Genomic DNA, 21,198 nt, shown 5'->3' on the forward strand with positions numbered 1-21,198 from the left:
TGTAAGAGACACTTCTAGGAACTCACCTGCACTGCTCTGCAGCCAGAGACTTACCCTGGCTAAGGGCTGTGAAGGTTCCTCTCCTGATGAGCTCTCACCTTTCCTCCCACTCCAGGACAACTTTAAACTGTTTCTCACTTCCCTTGTCTGTCTTTAATGCCTGCAGGTCCTGCCCTGCTCTGCCATATGGCCACCTCTCCACTGAAGCAACTGTGGGAGTCCTTCTGAAAGATCCTGGATGCTGTGGGATGTGCCAACTTTAGGAGATCCTTGCAGGAAGGGAAGATTAACTTTCCTATAGCCAGAGAATTCTTCATTCAAATACTGTGGAGGTTTTTTCTGTAGTGAGATCTCAGCACTGTCCCAGCCCAGGCTGCCTGTTCTCTGCTGTGCCCTCGGTGTGTGCAGGCAGTGCCCTGAGCCCTGCTGGGCTGTGCACAGGAGCTGCTCCTGGGCAGAGCTGTCTCTCTGCAGCGCTGTCCGCTTGCCAGGAGCTCCCTGTGTGCCAGGAGCCCGGCCCAGCCCAGCAGCACAGCAACAGCCCAGGGCATTTAATGGCCCTCTGGGGGGGTTGGTACTGAGTCCCTGAACATCAGACCCTGAGGAACCTCCTGAGAAACCAAAGTCAGAATCAAGCTGTAAAGTTTCTTGTAGTGCTAATGTGTCCCACTGAGGAATCCAACTGAGAAAACATCTCCAGTATCTTGTAAAAGCACAAACCTGGAAACAGTGATGACAGGTCACAGAATCACAGAACCATCAGTGTTGGAATAGACCTTCAAGATCCTCTTGTCCAACTCTGAATGAAAAACCGCCATAATCACCCCTAAACCACTTCCCAGAGTGTTACATCCAGGTGCCATGTGAACACTTCCAGGGACACCACCACCTCCCTGAGCTACTTATTCAAATGCCTATATACTTATTGAAAAAATATTTTTTAATATCTAACCTGAACCTCAACTGAGGCATTTAAGGGTCATTTCCTCTCATCTGGTCACTACAGCCTTGATAGATTAGGAAAAAATCCCACCCCACCCAAACCTCATTTTGGGTATTTGTAGAGAGCAATGAGGTCCTGTCTGGGCATCTTCTCCCCCAGACTCCAGAACACCAGTTCCTTTAGCCATTCCTCATGACACATTATTTCCAGACTCTTCCCAAGGTCCATTCCCTTCTCTGGACACACTCCAGGCCCTCAATGTCCTTTTTGCAGTGAGAGGCCCAGAATTGGACACAGGACTTGAGGTGGGGCCTCACCTGTGACCAGTGCAGATGGACAATCAGTGTCCTGGTCCTGCTGGCCACACTATTTTCCACACAGGCCAGGATGCCATTGGCCTTTGCACCCACCTGGGCACACTCTGACTCATATTCTGCTGCTCTCCAGCAGCACCCCTGTCTTGGTTTGAGCTAAGCAACTGCCAGCCTCCCCCAAGTCCAGAGAGAAAAGCCTCCCTCCTAACACTAAGGGAAGGGAGGAAAAGAGAGGGGAAAGGAGAAAACCACTTCAGACCACGTTTATACTAAAACTACATATATTTCTACAGGAAGGAAGGGAGAATTAAAAGAGAGTACAAATATACACTCACACAAGTCTGCAACAACACATTCCCCATTTCTCAATGAACACATTACTTAAGAAAGAACTTATTCCCCAGGGAGGCAAACTCAAGCAGAAAGGAGAGACCCAGAACAACACATTTTACTTTCCTGAGATACCCAGTGAGCCAGTGGTGGGCCTGGTCCTCTCCAGCCCCCCTGGGACAGCATCGTGCGTCCTCCCAAGAGGAGGGCTGAGAAGCGACTGCCTTAACCACTCCCACACTGGTTCCTACTTCCCTGGAGATGATGTCATAATGTGGTATGGAATACAAAATTACTGGCTAGAAGAGGTCAGCGGTTAGCTCAGCCCAGCTCAAGTCAGCTGACAGCTTCGGCCTAGTCCAGACTTCAGAGCCCAAATCTAGGCCCACCTAGGTGAACCCATAACAAAGTCCCTGGTCATTCCCTATCCCTGGCCATTCCCTGTCCCTGGACCATTCCCTATCCCTGGGCCATTCCCTATTCCCTTGCCATTCCCTGTCCTTGAACATTCCCTATCCCTGTCCATTCCCTCTCCCTGGCCATTCCCTGTCTCTGGCCATTCCCTGTCTCTGGCCATTCCCTGTCCCTGGCCATTCCCTGTCCCTGAGCCATTCCCTGTCCCTCGGCTCTGCAGGGCCGGGGGTGTCAGTGGGTCTCGGGGGGGTCCCTGCTCGACCCTGGCTCAAAACTGCGGCCCTGGCCAGGCCCGAGGGGCCCTGGGGGAGAACAACCCTGAGCCCCACCAGGGCCAGAGCCGCCCAGTTCCACCCAGTGGGGCCCAGGGCACTCCCAGCATGGGCCCAGTGGCTCCCAGTCACCTCCAATGTGGCTCCACTCACTTCCATATGATCCCAGTCCCCTCCACCATGATCTCAGGTGCCCTCAGCATGGTCTCACCTGCCCTCAGAATGCTCCCAGTCACTCCCAGTATGATGCCAGTATGACCCTAGTCACCCTCAACGTGGTCCCAGTTTTTCCAAGTACGATCTCTGTTACCCCAGTTCTGGTCCCAGTGTATCCCAGTCCACCCCAGTCCATCCCAGCCTGTCCCGCTCCGTCCCGGTCCCCTCCCGGCACCGCCGCCCTTTCCCGATCCCGCCCCCGAACCAGCGGGTTTAAGGCCGAGTTTCACCGCAGGGCGCGGGAGTTCAGCCCAGCCCGGCCCGGGGGTCCCGCAATTCGTGGCCGTGGAGGGTCCCAGGGTGTCCCGGGGGGATCCAGAGGGGTCCCAGGAGGGGTCCCAAAGGGGATCCAGGTGAATTCCCGGGAATTCCCCCGTCCCCGGCCCCCTCGGGCTCCCTCGGACACGCGCTTCCCGTCTCACAACCTGCGCCGCCGGGATCTGCCCGGATACCGATGACGTCACAGGCGACTCGGGCTTCCATTGGCGATCAAGAAACAGCACAGCCAATCGCGCGGCCGGAGGCGGCTCTGTGGGCGGGGCCTGGTCCGGGTCCGGGCCGGGCGGGGCCGCAGCGGAGCAGCGCGATGGCCCCAGCGCTGGGTCTGGGGGCGCTCCTGGGGCTGCTGGGGCTCCTGGGGGCTCCGGGGGGGGCGACGGAGGGTAAGTGGGACCCTCGGAGTGGGGAACTCCGGAACTGCCATTCCCGGGCACGGAGAACTTCCTGAATCCCCATTCCTTGGGCATCGGGACCCCCCTGTACCCCATTCCTGGGCAGGAGAATTCCCCTTCCCCCCATTCCCAGGTACTGCGACCCCCCTGCACCCCCTCCCGCAGCACCGGGAACCCCAGCCCCTCCTCCCCTCCTTATCCGGCACCGGGACCCCTGAACCCCCATTCCTGAGCACGGGAAACCTCCTGAACCGCAATTCCTGGACATGCGAACCCCCTGCAACCTCCGTTTCCAGGAAGGGAACCTCCCCCAAACCCTATTCCCAGGAAATAAGCCCCCCTCAACCCCCATTCCCGGCCACGGGAAACCCCTTGAGTCCCCATTCCTGGGCACTGGGACAGCCTGCACCCCCATTTCCGGCACTGGGACCCCCCCGGATCCTCATTCCTGGGACACCTTGGACCATTTTGTCCCTCACTGGGACCACCTGAACCCCCATTTCCGAAAACGGGGACCCCCCTGCACCCCATCCCCGGCTCCAGGACTCCCCAGAACCCCTTTGCTCTGAACAAATACCCCCCTGCAATCCTTTTTCCAGCCATCCTGCCTCTCCCTGATCCTCCCTTTTCCTTGACCCTGGGACCCCCTGAATCCCTATTCCTGCCCTTCCCAGCCCTCAGATCCCACTTTCCTCAACACTGGGGACCCCTGGACTGCCCTTTCCTGGGCACAGGGACCCCCTGGATCCTCTCTCTCTCCTTTCCCAGTCCCATCCCCGCCTTTTACTTGAACCTTGGACTCTTCCTGACTCTCTTGGCTCTCCCAGTTCCACTTTCTTGTCCCTTGGACCTCCCAAACCTGCCAATCTCAGAGTCCTCCCAGTTCTTCACTCTCTGTTCTTCCTGCAGGGGGTCCCAGGCACTGGAACCCGCTTGGCCACAATTTCTGGGCACTGGGACCCCCCTTCACCCCCATTCCTGGGCATGAGGACTCTCTGCACCCCCCTCATCTGGCACCAGGACCCCCCTATACCTGGTTATCCTGTACCAATACCCCCTTGCACCCCCTTTCCTGGCCATCCCACCTCTTCCAGACCCTCCTTTTCCTTGATCCTAAGGCCCCCTGACCTGCACTCCAGCCTTTCCCAGCCCGAAGTCCCTCCTTTCCTCTACACCAAGGACCTCCAGGACCCCCATTCCCAGCCATCCCAGGTCTTCCTTTCTTGTGACCTCTGTTTTCTCGACACTGGGGACGCCTCGACCCCATTTTCCTGGGAACAGAGACCCCTGGACTTCCCATTCCACCTCTCCCAGTCCCTGCACCCACCATTCCTTTATCCTTGGATCCCCTTGGATCCCATCTTGTTCAGCACCAGGATCCCTCTGGCCCCCCCTTATCCTGCACCAGTATCAATCTGTGGCCCTTTTCCAGCCATCCCACCTCTCCCATCCCTCCTTTTCCTTGACCCTGGGACCCCCTGAACCCCCATTCCTGGGCATGCGGACTCCCCTGCGTGTCTCATTCAGCACCCAGACCCCCATAACCCTTTTTTTTGGGGACTGGGACCCCCTGCACATCCTTACTGAGCACTGGGACCCCCCTGTACCCCCTTTCCTGGGCACAGGCACCCTCCTACACCCCCCTGTGTACCAGCAAGACTCCCCTGAACTTCCATTCCCATACACTGGGACCCCCCTACAGCCCCTTATCCTGCACCAATACCCTCTGCACTCCCTTTCTCCACCATTCTGGGTCTCCCCACCCTGTGACCCCCTTTGCCTGACCCTGAGGGCCCCTGGATCCCCCTTTCCTGGACACAGGAACCTCTTGGACTCCCTGTCCCACCTCTGCCAATCCTTGTACCCTCCTTTTCCTTGACTCTGGGACCCCCATGAGCCCCCAGTCCTGTGCAGTGGGACCCCCTTGCACCCCCTACCCCGGCACCGACACTCCCTGCACCAACTTCCCTGGGATCCCCAAAGCCCCTTCCTGGCTCTGTCAGCTCTCCCTTTCCTTTACCCTTGACCCCTCAGACCCCCCAAATCTCTGTGTCCCCCCAGTTCTCCACTCCCTGCGGTTCCAGCACATGACGGTGTCAGAGCCCAGCCCGGGGGTCCCCCAGCACTTGTCCGTGGGATTCCTGGATGGGATCCCCTTTATGCGCTATGACAGCGAGCAGGGCCAGATGGAGCCACAGACGCCGTGGATGGAGAAGGGATTCGAGCAGGGATTTTGGGATGGACAGACCAAGATCGCTGAGGTGCACCGGCGCTGGGCTGCCGACAGCCTGGAGACACTGCGGGTCCGGTACAACCATAGCAGGGGTAAGTGGGGACAGCTGGGAATTGAAGAGTTCCATGGGGCTGGGCTGGGATCTGTGGGGCTGAGATGTGATCCATAGTGCTAGAAGAGATCTCTGGGCTGGAGGAGGATCTTTGGGTCTGGGATGGGATCTGTGGGGCTGGGATGGGATCTGTGGGCCTGGGGGGGATCTGTGGGTCTCATGAGGATCTGTGGGACTGGGATGAGATTTGTGGGGCTGACGGACATTTTTGGGGCTGGAATGGGATCTGTTGTGCTATGAGAGATCTGTGGGCTGGAGGGGGATCTTTGGGGCTGGGGAGGATCTGTGGGTCTGAGATGGGATCTATGGGGCTGAGGTGCATCTGTGGGGCTGGGATGTATCTGTGGGGTTGGGTTGCAATCCATGGAGCTATGGGAGATCTCTGGGCTGGAGAGGGAATCTTTGGGGCTAGGGGAGATCTGTAGGGCCGGGGTGCATCTCTGGGGCTGGGATGTGGATCTGTGGGGCTGGGATGGAACCTGTGAAGCTGGGATGAATCTGTGGGCCTGGGGGAACCTGAGGGGCTGGGGGGAATCTGTGGGGCTGGGCTGGGATCTCTGGGGCTAGAAGCGATCTGTGGGGCTGGGCTGGGATTTGTGGGCCTAGGGGGCATCTGTGAGTCTGGAATGGGATCTGTGGGTCTGGGTTGGGACTTGTGGGGCATTTGTGGGGCTGGGGGTGATCTATGGGGCTAGGTGGAAATCCATAGGGATCCAAGGGGCTGGGATGAGGCTCTGTGGGTCTCCATCACACTCTGGATGGGGCTCTCTGGGGCTGGGACACAATTCCATGGGTCTCTGTGGGTCTGTTTGCCCCCCAGGTCTCCACACACTGCAGTGGGTTTCTGGCTGTGACCTCCTGTCCGATGGGACTTTCCAGGGATCGGACCGGTATGGCTACGACGGGCGGGATTTCCTCGCCTCCGAGCTGGGATCCAAGAACTTCGTGGCGGCCGATGTCGCTGCCCAGGTCACCAAGAGGAAAGGGGAACACGAACGGATCGAGGTGGAGCAGTGGACAAAATACCTGGGGCTCACCTGTCCAGAATGGCTCCAGATATTCATCAGATACGGGCAGGAGGCGCTGGAGCGCAAAGGTGGGGATGGAATTCCCATTGAAATGTGGGATTTGGGAATGGAGGACTTGGGAATGTGGTAATTTGCATGGGAATTCCATGGTTGGATGTCACCATTATCCCATTCCAGAGCCCCCCGATGTCCATGTCTCCGGCAAAGAGGAACACGGGATCCTGACCTTGTCCTGCCACGCGTACGGATTCTACCCCGGGATCATCGGGATCAGCTGGATGAAAGGGGATGAAATCCGGGATCAGGAGACGGAGTGGGGCGGGGTCGTTCCCAACAGCGACGGCACCTTCCACAGCCGGGCCAGGATCGAGGCGCTGCCGGGGGAGTGGGAGCAGTACCGGTGCCGGGTGGAGCACGCCGGGATGCCGGAGCCCGGGATCTTCGCCTGGGGTGAGGCTGGGAATGTGGAATGTGGGAAATGGGAATTTGGGAACTGGGAATTTGGGAATGTCTAGTAGTGAGATGGGGGTTTGTCTCTCCTTCCTCACACTCCCACCCTTCCCAGAGCCAGAATCCATCTGGAATTCCACCCCAGTGGTGGTTGCCCTGTCCGTCATCGCTGCCATCATCATCATCAGCCTCATGGGATTCGGTGTCTGGAAATTCCAATCCGGTAACTCACGGGATGGGGGTTGGGAAGGGGCACAGATCCACCTGACAGCATTCCATGGATCCTGTGCCACAGGTGCTGATCCTGCTTTATTTCCATAGGGAAGAGGGAGAGGAATGGATACAACACAACGCCTATGAGTGAGTACCAGGAGTGTGTCTGGATACAAATCCAGATCCTCTCCATGTGGATCCAGTGATGGATCCCAGGATGGATCCAGGTGTGTGATCCAGGCCAGAATCTCATGGATCTTCTGTTTTCCACAGTAGATGTGTGAACCGGCGGCTCCCCTGCAGGTATGGAGTGGGATCCAGGTGGGATTCCAGAGGGGAATCAGAGCATAGTGGATGGAGCAGGATTGGGATGGGATTCCAAATCAGGGCAGGATTCCAGAGTGAGATCAGAAGGAATTCTGGAGTGGGATCAGGGCTGGATTACGGAGCAGGATCAGGCTGGCTGGATAAAGGGGCATAGAAGTGGGATTCCACAGTGCGATTGGGTGGGATGGGTGCAGCAAGATGATGATGGATTCCAGAGGAGCTCCTGCTCTCTGTGGGCTCCACAGCTGGATCGATCCCATGGGATGGGGACAGGGACATGGTGACTCTGTCCCCCACTCTCATTGCAGCAGGAATCTCCACCTGAGCAATCCAGCCCCTTCCCTCTTCCTGGGGAAGGCCAGGAGCTGCTGGCAGAGCTCATCCTGCATCTCTCACCCACCCTGGCACCACTGCACCTTTTCCTGATGGATGAACTTCTGCTTTTTCATGTTGGAAACTGTCTTGGTTTGAGGGGAAAAAACCAAAATATTTACCCTTAAGCGGGGGAGGGGCCTCCTCCACGATAATCACACCACTCTTTATCAAATGTAAGAAAAGGAATTTTAATACAAGAAGGATAACTGCTGTATATATATTTATATATATATTTATATATTTATATATGTAAACAGACTAGTGCAACCCACTTCCCCAACACCACAAGAGAAAGAAAAAAAAACAACAAAACCCAGCAGGTTTTCCTCCGGGGGGAAAAGTTATACTTAAGTGTGAATGTCACAGCCTGGCTGGCTGCAGAGTGAGTTTCAGTCCCTCTCCAGCGAGACAGACGAGCAGTGAGCTTTCAGATGGACTCAGTCTCTTCCCCCTGTGTTCCCCGTCCAAGAAGCAGAAAAGCACGAGCAGCCAGAAGCAATTCCAAGGCAGGCAGCAGCAGCAGCGCGGCCAGAACCAGTCAGGGGAGGCAGCAGCAGCAACGCGGCCAGAAAAGCAGTCAGGGGGAGGCAGCAGCAGCAGCAGCAGCAGCAGCAACGCGGCCAGAACCAGTCAGGGGCAGGCAGCAGCAGCCGTGTGGCCAGAACCAGTCAGGGGCAGGCAGCAGCAGAAGCGCAGCCAGAACCAGTCAGGGGGAGGCAGCAGCAGCAGAAGCGCAGCCAGAACCAGTCAGGGGGAGGCAGCAGCAACGCGGCCAGAACCAGTCAGGGGAGGCAGCAGCAGCAACGCGGCCAGAACCAGTCAGGGGGAGGCAGCAGCAGCAGCGTGGCCAGAACCAGTCAGGGGAGGCAGCAGCAGCAACGCGGCCAGAACCAGTCAGGGGGAGGCAGCAGCAGCCGCGTGGCCAGAACCAGTCAGGGGAGGCAGCAGCAGCAACACAGCCAGAACCAGTCAGGGGGAGGCAGCAGCAGCAACGCGACCAGAACCAGTCAGGGGAGGCAGCAGCAGCAACGCGACCAGAACCAGTCAGGGGAGGCAGCAGCAGCAACGCGACCAGAACCAGTCAGGGGGAGGCAGCAGCAGCAACGCGACCAGAACCAGTCAGGGGAGGCAGCAGCAGCAACGCGGCCAGAACCAGTCAGGGGAGGCAGCAGCAGCGCAGGCAGAACCAGTCAGGGGGAGGCAACAGCAGCAGCCGCGTGGCCAGAACCAGTCAGGGGAGGCAGCAGCAGCCGCGTGGCCAGAACCAGTCAGGGGAGGCAGCAGCAGCAGCGCAGCCAGAACCAGTCAGGGGAGGCAGCAGCAGCGCAGCCAGAACCAGTCAGGGGAGGCAGCAGCAACGTGGCCAGAAAGCAGTCCGGGCACAGCGGCAGCGAGACAGCCAGGAAAGCCCCAGCAGTAACCAGCAGGGCAGCCTCCTCGGAGCCCCCACTCCCGCGTTCCGCCGAGCCAAGACTGAGAAGAATATCCAAAAAAAAAAAACCAAAAGAGACAAACCTGCCCCCACCCAAGTGATCAACAGTTAACTGCTGCTTTTGTTAACCGCTGGCCTGGGCAGTTAAGTGGCAGGGGAGAGAATTTACATAATAATCCCAAACTACAACATAAAAACTGGAATGAAATATAAAGACATAATAAAAAGAAATTATAATAAACTTTTAAAAAATAAAAGTAATGGCATAGTTTTTCCTACTGGGATTTTGGGGTTATCCTCTTTTATCCTGTTTCCTGCTACTGGAAGAAACTGGAAAAATTCCTATTTTTCCTTTTTTTTTCCCTTTTTTTTTCTTTCAAGTTTTGGATACATGAGGGAAAAAAATAAAAGTATTTTTACCTGTATAAAAAGATGGTGCTGGGCGTTCTGGGACTGGCCCTAAACTGGGATTACCACCCAAAAACATGAAGAAAAAGGAGGGGACAAGGTTAGGAATTGGTCATAAAATGGTCCAAGTGTCCCATGGATTTGGGATTCACATTTACTCTGTGGCTTTGCATCCCACAAAACTCTCCCCAGAGAGATTTTTGGAACAACTGGTCACCTCCATTTCCAGGAGAACCCCAAGGCTGTTCCAGGCAGGAACCTGCAGCCAGTGTGGGTTGGAGTGAGGGCAGGGCAGGAGTGGAGACGGGTGAACAACACACCCAGCACCCCCCAGGGGGGACTGTCCCAGGCCTGCTGGGATAAAAAGCAGCTTTGCTTCATTTCAGACCCATTTTGTGCCCTGATCCCTCTCCCTGAGTTTTTGGGGTCTGTGCAAAGGTTTCTGTTCCTCTGGCAACACTCTGCAGACCAAGGGCTGGGGGCACAGGGCACAGTGGGGTTGGTTATTTGGCACATGGGGGGCACAGGGCACAGTGGGATAATAATTAATCAACAAAAATTTACTAATGCATAATTTAATTAAAAATACATTTAATAAGTCGCAACTAATGAAATTATAGATTTATCTGTGAATAAAATGAATTATTAAAATAAAAATATTAATTAAATAAAATATATAAATATATAAAAGTGTAAAAATATGTAAATAATTAGGAAAATAAATAACTAATAAAAATCACATACTGAAAAGATAATCAAATACTTAGAATTAAAGTATTAGTAAAACTAGAATTTTATTTTATATATATATAAATTATATAAATAAATAAAGCAAATTATGCAATGACAATATAATCAAATAATTAGAATTAAACTATAATTTAAAATAGTATTTTGGTAATATTCTAATACAATAACAATATTTTATTAAGTATAATAATTATAGAATAATATGTAATATATTTACATCATAATGTCTATATTACTCCATGTCAGTGAAAGGGAGGAGGAAGAAGAGGAGGAGGAGGTGGGGGATGTACCTCCAGGAGCCCTTTCAGCACCTTCCTCTCTCCCCCCACAGCCCCTTCACACCCCCCGGAGCAGCTTCACCCTCGGCAGTGGCTCTTTGTGGCTCCTGCGGCCGCGGTGACACATGGACAGCGACTCAGAGCCTGGAGGGACACGAGCCCACCCCCCTGCCGGGCTCTGCTCCTGCTCCAGAGGGGCCAAACCCCCCGTTATCCCGGATCCCAATGTCCCGGGGGCAGGGACAGGGCACTGACCACCATCTGTGCCAGCCCTGCTGTGCCCCGGAGGGGCCCCGGTGAGTGACGTCCCTCGGCCCCTCTGCCCCATCCCAGGGGGGCTCTGCTTGGGGGGACGGGTTTGGAGGGGCCAATGTCCCTGATGGGGCTGGATCCCTTCCCTGCAGGGAATCCTGGGCAAGAAAAGGACCTTCTGTGCCTTTTCCTGAGCTGCTGGTGGCCAAACCCCAATGCTTTGCCCTCCAGAGGGTTTGCTGCCCACCCCCAGCCTGGGGCACAGTGTTGGCACCAGCAGGTTTTGTTCTTCTCACCCCATTTCCTTGGGAAGGATGGAAAATACAGCCAGTGCCCACGGACACCGTGCAGGGCTTCACCTGCTCAGCAGGGCTGGGGGGCCCTGCAGCCCCCTCTGGGATCACTCCAAACATCCCCAGGGCTTGGCTTGGGGGTCTCCCCATCCCCAGGACACCTCTGGGTGCAGCTCAGGGCAGGAGAGGGAGGGACTGAGCTCTGAGGCTCAGCAGCTTTGCTGGGACAAGTGAACAAAGAGGCACCTTGTGGGATTTCTGGGCTCCCAGAGAGCCTTGTGAGGTTTCCTCGCTGAGCAGAGGGATGTGGGGGGGCTGCAGCTGAGGCACAGTAGTAAAAGCAGAGCAGGGAGCACAGAGGAAGAAGAGCTGCTTCCTCCCTCGCTCCCAGTATGGTCCCATTGCAGGTCCTCACTGGTTCTGGGCTCTGCTGGGACCTGGAGGGGTTGGGACAGTGGTCCTGGTGGGCATCGTGCTGTGGCTGCTGCAGGGACAAGGTGAGGCATCCAAAAGGGATAAACCCCCCTTGAGTCCATGGTAAAATTCCCCAAATCCATGAAAGCCCAGCTCCAGGCAGGGACTGGAGCAGATTCCCCCTGAATTTCCAGCAGGGAGCAGCTCCTGGGCAGTGGCAATCCCTGAGGGGCAGGAGGGGAGAGCTGCCAGCAGGGGCTGATTGATGTGGGTTTGGGGGCTGAGCCACTGCAGGTCCCTCTCTCCACCCTGATGGTGCTTGCAAATACCCAGGGACTCCCTCTGTGTTGTCGCCAGGAGGAGTTTCCAGTGCTCCAAATTAAAATTTAAATATAAACCAGAGGGACACTCGTGGTTGTGTGGGAATAAGGGCAGCTGGTGGTGGATCTTTGTCAAGAGGGAAGTTTCAGGTGGAATTCTGGGTTCCTGGATCCTTCCAAACCCCACTGGGGCTCCTCTGGGAGTGGCTGCAGATGGAGAATTTCCTCTGGGAGCACCAGTTGCTGCTGATCCCATGGGAGTTGGTGTAGGCACATTGGCCATTGCCATGGATGCCAAACCTGCACCCAGAGCACAGCCAGAGCTCAGGGAAGGATTCCCATTCCCAGAGAGTGCTGCAGGAGCAGGGACCACCCTCCCCAGCAAACCTCCCCCAGGCAGAGCCCAAACTGCCTCGACCCCTCAAAGGAGGGGATATTCCCATGGGATTCATCCCGGCATGGCCTCAACCCCCACCAGCACCTGCATCCCACAAATCCATGGGCTGTGTCCCAGGGCTTTGGCACAACCAGGAGAAGCAGTTCCCACCTCCTTAGATCTGGATCTACCTGTGCCTTCCTGCACTCAGCCCCAGCCCAGCTCAACATTTTGCTCTCCAGGAGAAGATGGAATGTACAGGGCATTGAAGAGGGACCCATTGAACCATTCCCAAGGTCTGGAACCTTCAGTCTGGAGACCAATCCAGTGGTGCACAGACCACCTGTAGCACAAGAGGAAATTCTGGAGGTGGGCAAAACAAGGATCACAGGCACCTCCACCCCACTCCCCACAGGGAATTCCCAAACCTGCTCCCCCAAAACCGTCCCACACTGGGGATTCCTCTCCCCAGCTCCTCCCAGGTATTGATGGTGGTCAGGTGGGCTGGGTGGGAGAGGCAGGAGGCCTCATTCCTGTTCCATCCCATTCCTGCTCCATCCCATTCCTGCTCCATGAAATAAAAGAACTTGCCCTCGAGGCCGATCCCACTCTCCAGGCAGCCAGGCAGGGCAGGAGTGGGGCAGGATGGGCATTTCTTAGCTGGAATCAAGGACAGTGCACCCACCAGGTGGATTATTCCAGGGGGTTTGCCAGGAGGATGCTCAGGGTGGCTCCTCCACCCTCAGCACTCACCCAGCAGGGCAATGAGGGTGAGGAGCAGCCCCACAATGAGCAGGGTGACCCTGATGGGCACCTTTTTGTCCCTGATGCACCTGAGGCTGAAATCTGGGGACAAACTTTGTGGAAAAGACACAAGGAGCACCCACACCATCCCCAGCCCCCTGTGTGCACCTTCCCAATACATCCCAAAGCACGTGGGGGGCTTCAGGCTCAGTTTGAGGGGGACCCATTCCATTTTTGGGGCTGCATTCCCTTTGTGCCCCTCTCCACCATGGGATGGGCACCATCCTCCTGACCCACAGCCTGTAAACAATTTAAACCTTCTTAATCCTTCCCCACAGCTGGCAAACAACTTTAACATTCTCAATCGTTTCCCCTCACAGCTCTCTGAGCTAATTTTAGCTGCCCTCACAACCCTAAACCACAACCCCAAAACAAGAACTGGTTCTTACTGGTCCCTTCCTCTGCCCTCCCCTGCACTGCCTCCATCACAGCAGTTGAGTCTCACCTGTGCAAACCAAGCCAGTTCCTGCTCAGGGTGGGAATTGGGGAGTGGGAAATGCCTGATTTGGGGCACTTTCCTGCCCGTTCCTGCACTTTCCTATACCCGGTTATCCTGTAGCAGTACCCCCCTGCACCCCCTTTCCTGGCCATCCCACCTCTTCCAGACCCTCCTTTTCCTTGATCCTAAGACCCCCTGACCTGCACTCCAGCTTTTCCCAGCACGAAGTCCTCCTTTCATCTACACCAAACACCTCCAGGACCCCCATTCCCAGCCATCCCAGGTCTTTCCTGCCAGGAAAGTCAAGCACAATTTTCCCTTTGCCGGGTTTGGGTGATTTCAGCCTTCAGAGAACCAGGACTCGCTTTGTTTTCCCAGGTCACCCTTGGCTCTGCCATCTCTGTGTGCCCTGGAAAGGTTTTGTCTCAAGGACTCGCACAGCTGTGAGATGTTTTCAGCCCAGACCCCCAGGTCACCCCACAAGGTGCTTCAGCCCCACCTGAGCCCACCCCGTCTCCCCACCCTGTGCAAGGCAGGTCGTGGAGCCCCCAGGACAGGGGATGGTCCCTCTGGACCTGCCTCCCGCGGGGCCTCTGCCACCCCTGAGGGGCACAGAGGGGACAGGGGCACCCTCAGCTCCTCCTGCCACCCCGGCGGGGCACAGAGGGGACAGGGGCACCCTCAGCTCCTCCTTCCATGAGCTGATCTCAGACAACACCTCGAGCTCTCAGGGCATGCACAGCTCCTGCTCCATCCCGGGGCTGTCCAATGATGCTCTCATGGCTGAAATATAAAACTACAAAAAGCTAATAATCCCCAAACTCTCCCCCCACAGGCATTTTTCTAAGCCTGTTTCTTTCCTCAAGGCTGTTTTTTGTTCAGTGTTTCCTGTCCCAGCCTGTGCTCAGCCCCGTTACTGCCGTGACCTCCCACATCAGCACATTTTCCCACTGCTGCTGCGGCCCCGGCTCCGAGCGAGGGGGAAGGAGGAGCCCTCGGGCAGCTGCTCCCTCCGCGGGCCCTGGGGAGGGGACACGGGTCCCACCTGCGCCAGGGCCGCGGCCGCGCCGGGCCGAGCCGAGTGCCCGCCCCCCGCCCGCACTTTGTGCAGAACCCGCCTCCCCCTCCGAAACCCCCGCGGTTTGCGGGAAACAGCCCTGGCGATGTGCCCGGAGCCGCCGCTGGAGCATTTCCAGCCCTGGCGATGTGCCCGGAGCCGCCCCTTGAGCATTCCCACCCTGCCGATGTGCCCGGAGCCGCCCCTTGAGCAGTCCCACCCTGGCGATGTGCCCGGAGCCGCCCCTTGAGCATTCCCAGCCCTGGCGATGTGCCCGGAACCGCCCCTGGAGCATTCCCAGCCCTGGCGATGTGCCCGGAGCCGCCCCTTGAGCATTCCCAGCCCTGGCGATGTGCCCGGAGCCGCCCCTTGAGCATTCCCAGCCCTGGCGATGTGCTCGGAGCCGCCGCTGGAGCATTCCCAGCCCTGCCGATGTGTCCGAAGCCGCCGCTGGAGCATTCCCAGCCCCGGCGATGTGCCCGGAGCCGCCCCTGGAGCATTCCCAGCCCTGGCAATGTGCCCGGAGCCGCCCCTGGAGCATTCCCACCCTGGCGATGTGCCCGGGCTCCGGGAGCGCAGGGAATCGCTGCTATTCCGACCCGGCTGGAGCTCCGTGTGCCCCTGAGCTGGAGCGACTGTGCCCTGCGGAGGAGCCCGGGATGGGGCAGAGACCCCCCCGCAGCCCGGGAGGAGCCCAGGCCGGAGCAGGGGATGCCCCAAGGAGGCCGAGCCCCCGCGGGAGCCCCTGCAGAGCCCCACGAGCAAAGCCCTGGTGTCCAGGGCAGCCCCCCCGGCCCAGCGGGGCGGGTTTAACCCCAAACTCTGCAGCCAAGCCTGTCCCGGGGCAGCGGCCGCTCCGTGACAGCGACAGGGCCCGGAGCGGTGCCGGCAGGGACTGAGGGCAGGGGGGCACAGGGACCCTCCAGCGCCCCTCGCTGCCCACGGGGGGAACGAACGTTCCCGGCGGTGACATCCAGGGCAGGAACCAGCCATGCCATGGCCCTCGGCTGCTCCCTGTCCCTGGGCCATTCCCTGTCCCTGGCCATCCCTTGTCTCTAGGCATTCCCTTTTCCTGGCCATTCCCTATTCCTGGCTATTCCCTATCCTTGGCCATTCCCTATCCCTGGCCATTCCCTGTCCCTGAGCTCTGCAGGGCCGGGGGTGTCAGTGGGACCCGGGAAGTCCTGGCTCGGCCCTGGCTCACAACTGCGGCCCCGGCCAGGCCCGAGGGGACCTGGGGGAGAACAACCCTGAGCCCCAGCTGGGCCAGAGCCACCCAGTTCCACCCAGTGGGGCCCAGGGCACTCCCAGCATGGGCTCAGTGCCTCCCAGTCACCTCCAGTGTCGCCCCACTCACTCCCGTATGATCCCAGTCCCCTCCACCATGATCTCAGGTGCCCTCAGCATGGTCTCACCTGCCCTCAGATGCTCCCAGTCACTCCCAGTATGATGCCAGTATGACCCCAGCCACCCTCAATGTGGTCCCAGTTGTTCCCAGTACGATCTCTGTCACCCCATTCTGGTCCCGGTGTATCCCGGTGCCCCAGTCTATCCCACTCCACCCCAGTCCATCCCAGCCTGTCCCGCTCCGTCCCGGTCCCTTCCCGGCACCGCCGCCCTTTCCCGATCCCGCCCCCGAACCAGCGGGTTTAAGGCCGAGTTTCACCGCAGGGCGCGAGAGTTCAGCCCAGCCCGGCCCGGGGGTCCCGGAATTCGTGGCCGTGGAGGGTCCCAGGAGGGGTCCCTAAGGGGATCCAGGTGAATTCCCGGGAATTTCCCCTTCCCGCCTCCCCCGCGCTCCCTCGGACACTTTCGCCTTCCCGTCTCACAACCTGCGCCACCGGGATCTGCCCGGAGACCAATGACGTCACAGGCAGATCGGGCTGCCATTGGCGATCGGGAAACAGCGGAGCCAATCGCGCGGCCGGAGGCGGTTCTGTGGGCGGGGCCTGGTCCGGGTCCGGGCCCGGCGGGGCCGCAGCGGAGCAGCGCGATGGCCCCAGCGCTGGGTCTGGGGGCGCTCCTGGGGTTCCTGGGGCTCCTGGGGGATCCGGGGGGGGCGACGGAGGGTAAGTGGGACCCTCGGAGGGGGGAGCTCCTGAACTGCCATTCCCGGGCATTGGGACCCCCCAAAACCCCCATTCCCGGGCACTGGGACCCCCCCTCCCCCGCAGCCCCAGGACCCCTCTAGACCCCCTTATCCGCACTGGGAACCTTGAACGTCCATTCCTGGGCACGGGAAACCTCCTGAACCGCAATTCCTGGACAGGGGGACCCCCTTGAACTTTCTTTCCCACGAAGGGAACCTCCCCCAAACCCTATTCCCAGAAGGGAGGCCACCTGATACCCCATTTCTGCCCACGGGAAACCCCTTGAGCCCCCATTCCTGGGCACTGGGACCACCCTGCACCTCCTTATCTGGCAGTGGAACCCCTTGGATCCCCATTCCTGGGCATTGGGACACCCTGAACCACCTTATTCCTCACTGAGACCACCTGAACCCCCATTTCCAAACACGGGGACCCCCCTGCACCCCATCCCCGGCTCCAGGACCCCCCAGAACCCCTTTACTCTGAACAAATACCCCCCTGCAATCCCTTTTCCAGCCATCCTGCCTCTCCCAGCCCCCTGATCCTCCCTTTTCTTTGACCCTTGGACCCCCTGAATCCCTATTCCTGCCCTTCCCAGCCCTCAGATCCCACTTTCCTCAACACTGGGGACCCCTGGACTGCCCTTTCCTGGGCACAGGGACCCCCTGGGCCCTCTGTCTCTCCTTTCCCAGTCCCATCCTCGCCTTTTACTTGAACCCTGGACCCTTCCTGACTCTCTTGACTCTCCCAATTCCACTTTCTTGACCCTTGCACCTCCCAAACCTGCCAGTCTCAGAGTCCTCCCAGTTCTTCACTCTCTGCTCTTCCTGCAGGGGGTCCCAGGCACTGGAACCCCCTTGGCCACAATTTCTGGGCATTGGGACCCCCCTTCACCCCCATTCCTGGGCATGAGGACTCTGCAGCCCCCTCATCTGGCACCAGGACCCCCCTATACCCGGTTATCCTGTACCAGTACCCCCCTGCACCCCCTTTCCTGGCCATCCCACCTCTTCCAGACCCTCCTTTTCCTTGATCCTAAGACCCCCTGACCCGCACTCCAGCCTTTCCCAGCCCGAAGTCCCTCCTTTCCTCTACACCAAACACCTCCAGGACCCCCATTCCCAGCCATCCCAGGTCTTCCTTTCTTGTGACCTCTGTTTTCTCGACATTGGGGAGCCCTGGACCCCCATTTTCCTGGGAACAGAGACCCCCTGGACTTCCCATTCCACCTCTCCCAGTCCCTGCACCCACCATTCCTTTATCCTTGGATCCCCTTGGATCCCATCTTGTTCAGCACCAGGATCGATCTGACCCCCCCCCCTTATCCTGCACCAGTATCACCCTGTGGCCCTTTTCCAGCCATCCCACCTCTTCCATCCCCCCTTTTCCTTGACCCTGGGACCCCCTGAACCCCCATTCCTGGGCATGGGGACTCCTCTGCGTGTCTCATTCAGCACCCAGACCCCCATAACCCTTGTTTTGGGGGACTAGGACCCCCTACACATCCTTACTGAGCACTTTGACTCCCCTGTACCCCCTTTCCTGGGCACAGGCACCCTCCTACGCCCCCCTGTGTACCAGCAAGACTCCCCTGAACTTCCATTCCCATACACTGGGACCCCCCTACAGCCCCTTATCCTGCACCAATACCCTCTGCACTCCCTTTCTCAGCCATTCCGGGTCTCCCCACCCTGTGACCCCCTTTCCCTGACCCTGAGGGCCCCTGGATCCCCCTTTCCTGGACACAGGAACCTCTTGGACTCCCTGTTCCACCTCTCCCAATCCCTGTACCCTCCTTTTCCTTGAGTCTGGGACTCCCCTGAGCCCCAGTCCTGTGCAGTGGGACCCCCTTGCACCCCCTACCCCGGCACCAACTCTCCCTGCACCAACTTCCCTGGGATCCCCAAAGCCCTTCCTGGCTCTGTCAGCTCTCCCTTTCCTTTACCCTTGACCCCCCAGTTCCCCCAAATCTCTGTGTCCCCCCAGTTCTCCACTCCCTGTGGTACCAGCACATGACGGTGTCAGAGCCCAGCCCGGGGGTCCCCCAATTCCTGGCCGTGGGATTCCTGGATGGGATCCCCTTTATGCGCTATGACAGCGAGCGGGGCCGGATGGAGCCACAGACGCTGTGGATGGAGAAGGGACCTGAGCCAGGATTTTGGGATGGAGAGACCAAGATCGCTGAGGTGCACCAGCACTGGGCTGCCGACAGCCTGGAGACACTGCGGGTCCGGTACAACCATAGCAGGGGTAAGTGGGGACAGCTGGGAATTGGAGAGTTCCATGGGGCTGGGCTGGGATCTGTGGGGCTGAGATGTGATCCATAGTGCTAAAAGAGATCTCTGGGCTGGAGGAGGATCTTTGGGTCTGGGATAGGATCTGTGGGGCTGGGATGGGATCTGTGGGCCTGGGGGGATCTGTGGGTCTCATGAGGATCTGTGGAACTGGGATGAGATTTGTGGGGCTGACGGACATTTTTGGGGCTGGAATGGGATCTGTTGTGCTATGAGAGATGTGTGGGCTGGAGGGGGATCTTTGGGGCTGGGGAGGATCTGTGGGTCTGAGATGGGATCTATGGGGCTGAGGTGCATCTGTGGGGCTGGGATGTATCTGTGGGGTTGAGTTGCAATCCATGGAGCTATGGGAGATCTCTGGGCTGGAGAGGGAATCTTTGGGGCTAGGGGAGATCTGTAGGGCTGGGGTGCATCTCTGGGGCTGGGATGTGTATCTGTGGGGCTGAGATGGAACCTGTGAAGCTGGGATGAATCTGTGGGCCTGGGGGACCTGAGGGGCTGGGGGGAATCTGTGGGGCTGGGCTGGGATCTTTGGGACTAGGAGCGATCTGTGGGGCTGGGCTGGGATTTGTGGGCCTAGGGGGCATCTGTGAGTCTGGAATGGGATCTGTGGGGCTGGGTTGGGACTTGTGGGGCATTTGTGGGGCTGGGGGTGATCTGTGGGGCTAGGTGGAAATCCATAGGGATCCAAGGGGCTGGGATGAGGCTCTGTGGGTGTCCATCACACTCTGGATGGGGCTCTGTGGGGCTGGGACACAATTCCATGGGTCTCTGTGGGTCTGTTTGCCCCCCAGGTCTCCACACACTGCAGTGGGTTTCTGGCTGTGACCTCCTGTCCGATGGGACTGTCCAGGGATCGGACCGGTACGGCTACGACGGGCGGGATTTCCTCTCCTCCGAGCTGGGATCCAAGAACTTCGTGGCGGCCGACGTCGCTGCCCAGGTCACCAAGAGGAAAGGGGAACATGAACGGATCGAGGTGGAGGAGTGGACAAAATACCTGGGGCTCACCTGTCCAGAATGGCTCCAGATATTCATCAGATACGGGCGGGAGGCGCTGGAGCACAAAGGTGGGGATGGAATTCCCATCAAAATGTGGGATTTGAGAATGGAGGACTTGGAAATGTGGTAATTTGCATGGGAATTCCATGGTTGGATGTCACCATTATCCCATTCCAGAGCCCCCCGATGTCCATGTCTCCGGCAAAGAGGAACATGGGATCCTGACGTTGTCCTGCCACGCGTACGGATTCTACCCCGGGATCATCGGGATCAGCTGGATGAAAGGGAATGAAATCTGGGATCAGGAGATGGAGTGGGGCGGGATCGTTCCCAACAGCGACGGCACCTTCCACAGCCGGGCCAGGATCGAGGCGCTGCCGGGGGAGTGGGAGCAGTACCGGTGCCGGGTGGAGCACGCCGGGATGCCGGAGCCCGGGATCTTTGCCTGGGGTGAGGCTGGGAATGCGGAATGTGGGAACTGGGAATTTGGGAACTGGGAATTTGGGAATGTGGAGAAGTGAGATGGGGGTTTGTCTCTCCCTCCTCACACTTCCACCCTTCCCAGAGCCAGAATCCAACTGGAATTCCACCCCAGTGGTGGTCGCCCTGTCCGTCATCGCTGCCATCATCATCATCAGCCTCATGGGATTCGGCGTCTGGAAGTTCCAATCCAGTAACTCATGGGATGGGGGTTGGGAAGGGGCACAGATCCACCTGACAGCATTCCAGGGATCCTGTGCCACAGGTGCTGATCCTGCTTTATTTCCATAGGGAACAGGGAGAGGAATGGATACAACACAACGCCTATGAGTGAGTACCAGCAGTGTGTCTGGATACAAATCCAGATCCTCTCCATGTGGATCCAGTGATGGATCCCAGGATGGATCCAGGTATGTGATCCAGGCCAGAATCTCATGGATCTTCTGTTTTCCACAGTAGATGTGTGAACCGGCGGCTCCCCTGCAGGTATGGAGTGGGATCCAGGTGGGATTCCAGAGGGGAATCAGAGCATAGTGGATGGAGCAGGATTGGGATGGGATTCCAAATCAGGGCAGGATTCCAGAGTGAGATCAGAAGGAATTCTGGAGTGG

General features: G+C 58.1%; 4 protein-coding genes across 25 annotated transcripts in view; 3 read left to right on the plus strand and 1 right to left on the minus strand.

The window, feature by feature from the left end:
• The window catches only part of LOC139673817 (zinc finger protein 850-like), a 584,874-nt gene that overhangs the window by 131,490 nt on the left and 432,186 nt on the right, over positions 1-21,198 (plus strand). The window lies entirely within an intron of this gene.
• LOC139673862 (class I histocompatibility antigen, F10 alpha chain-like) lies at positions 3,040-9,587 on the plus strand. 7 transcript variants are annotated; one of them, XR_011698226.1, is made up of 9 exons: positions 3,040-3,151; positions 5,222-5,485; positions 6,326-6,601; positions 6,711-6,983; positions 7,099-7,206; positions 7,305-7,343; positions 7,470-7,499; positions 7,832-9,063; positions 9,139-9,587. XR_011698226.1 is itself a non-coding variant. In XM_071559777.1 (8 exons), exons 1-7 carry the CDS (start codon positions 3,076-3,078, stop codon positions 7,478-7,480), a joined length of 1,047 nt encoding a protein of 348 aa, XP_071415878.1. In that variant the 5' UTR covers positions 3,040-3,075; the 3' UTR covers positions 7,481-7,499; positions 7,769-9,587. The 7 variants fall into 7 exon arrangements, 6 of the variants coding, with proteins under 6 accessions (XP_071415878.1, XP_071415877.1, XP_071415879.1 ...); XM_071559777.1 differs by having other exon boundaries at positions 7,769-9,587; XM_071559776.1 differs by having other exon boundaries at positions 7,832-9,587.
• On the minus strand, positions 12,192-15,180 carry LOC139674127 (uncharacterized). The gene is made up of 5 exons (XM_071560273.1): positions 14,616-15,180; positions 13,175-13,267; positions 12,873-13,081; positions 12,681-12,784; positions 12,192-12,345 (listed from the first exon to the last, which is right to left on the minus strand). The coding sequence occupies exons 1-5, from the start codon at positions 15,178-15,180 to the stop codon at positions 12,192-12,194; spliced, it is 1,125 nt and encodes a 374-aa protein (XP_071416374.1).
• LOC139673838 (class I histocompatibility antigen, F10 alpha chain-like) overlaps positions 16,676-21,198 on the plus strand; it is a 137,234-nt gene continuing 132,711 nt past the window's right edge. For 6 of the 16 annotated variants that reach the window (XR_011698215.1, XR_011698216.1, XR_011698217.1 and 3 more), the window contains exons 1-6: positions 16,676-16,790; positions 18,798-19,061; positions 19,900-20,175; positions 20,285-20,557; positions 20,673-20,780; positions 20,879-20,917. Coding sequence is in view for 13 of the 16 variants with exons in the window: in XM_071559684.1 (XP_071415785.1) it covers positions 16,715-16,790; positions 18,798-19,061; positions 19,900-20,175; positions 20,285-20,557; positions 20,673-20,780; positions 20,879-20,917 (1,036 nt within the window). In the remaining 3 variants the exon portion in view is untranslated. Of the gene's footprint in view, positions 16,791-18,797; positions 19,062-19,899; positions 20,176-20,284; positions 20,558-20,672; positions 20,781-20,878; positions 20,998-21,043; positions 21,074-21,198 lie in introns of all 16 variants that reach the window. The other 10 variants (XM_071559687.1, XM_071559686.1, XM_071559688.1 and 7 more) reach the window with 4 other exon arrangements.

This window comes from Pithys albifrons, chromosome 7, assembly GCF_047495875.1.
Source record: "Pithys albifrons albifrons isolate INPA30051 chromosome 7, PitAlb_v1, whole genome shotgun sequence".
In the NCBI taxonomy this organism is placed as follows: Eukaryota; Metazoa; Chordata; class Aves; order Passeriformes; family Thamnophilidae; genus Pithys; species Pithys albifrons.

What these genes read in the sequence shown, in the direction of transcription:
- LOC139673862 (XM_071559777.1), top strand. Translation starts at nt 3,076, where the DNA reads ATGGCCCCAGCGCTGGGTCTGGGGGCGCTCCTGGGGCTGCTGGGGCTC. An exon ending in GGAGGCGCTGGAGCGCAAAG is followed by an intron (nt 6,602 to 6,710) that starts GTGGGGATGGAA and finishes ATCCCATTCCAG; the next exon opens with AGCCCCCCGATGTCCATGTC. An exon ending in GCCCGGGATCTTCGCCTGGG is followed by an intron (nt 6,984 to 7,098) that starts GTGAGGCTGGGA and finishes CACCCTTCCCAG; the next exon opens with AGCCAGAATCCATCTGGAAT.
- LOC139674127 (XM_071560273.1), bottom strand. Translation starts at nt 15,180, where the DNA reads ATGCTCCAGCGGCGGCTTCGGACACATCGGCAGGGCTGGGAATGCTCC. An exon ending in CACCCTCATTGCCCTGCTGG is followed by an intron (nt 13,082 to 13,174) that starts GTGAGTGCTGAG and finishes CCTTGATTCCAG; the next exon opens with CTAAGAAATGCCCATCCTGC. An exon ending in TGGGGAGAGGAATCCCCAGT is followed by an intron (nt 12,785 to 12,872) that starts GTGGGACGGTTT and finishes GCCCACCTCCAG; the next exon opens with AATTTCCTCTTGTGCTACAG.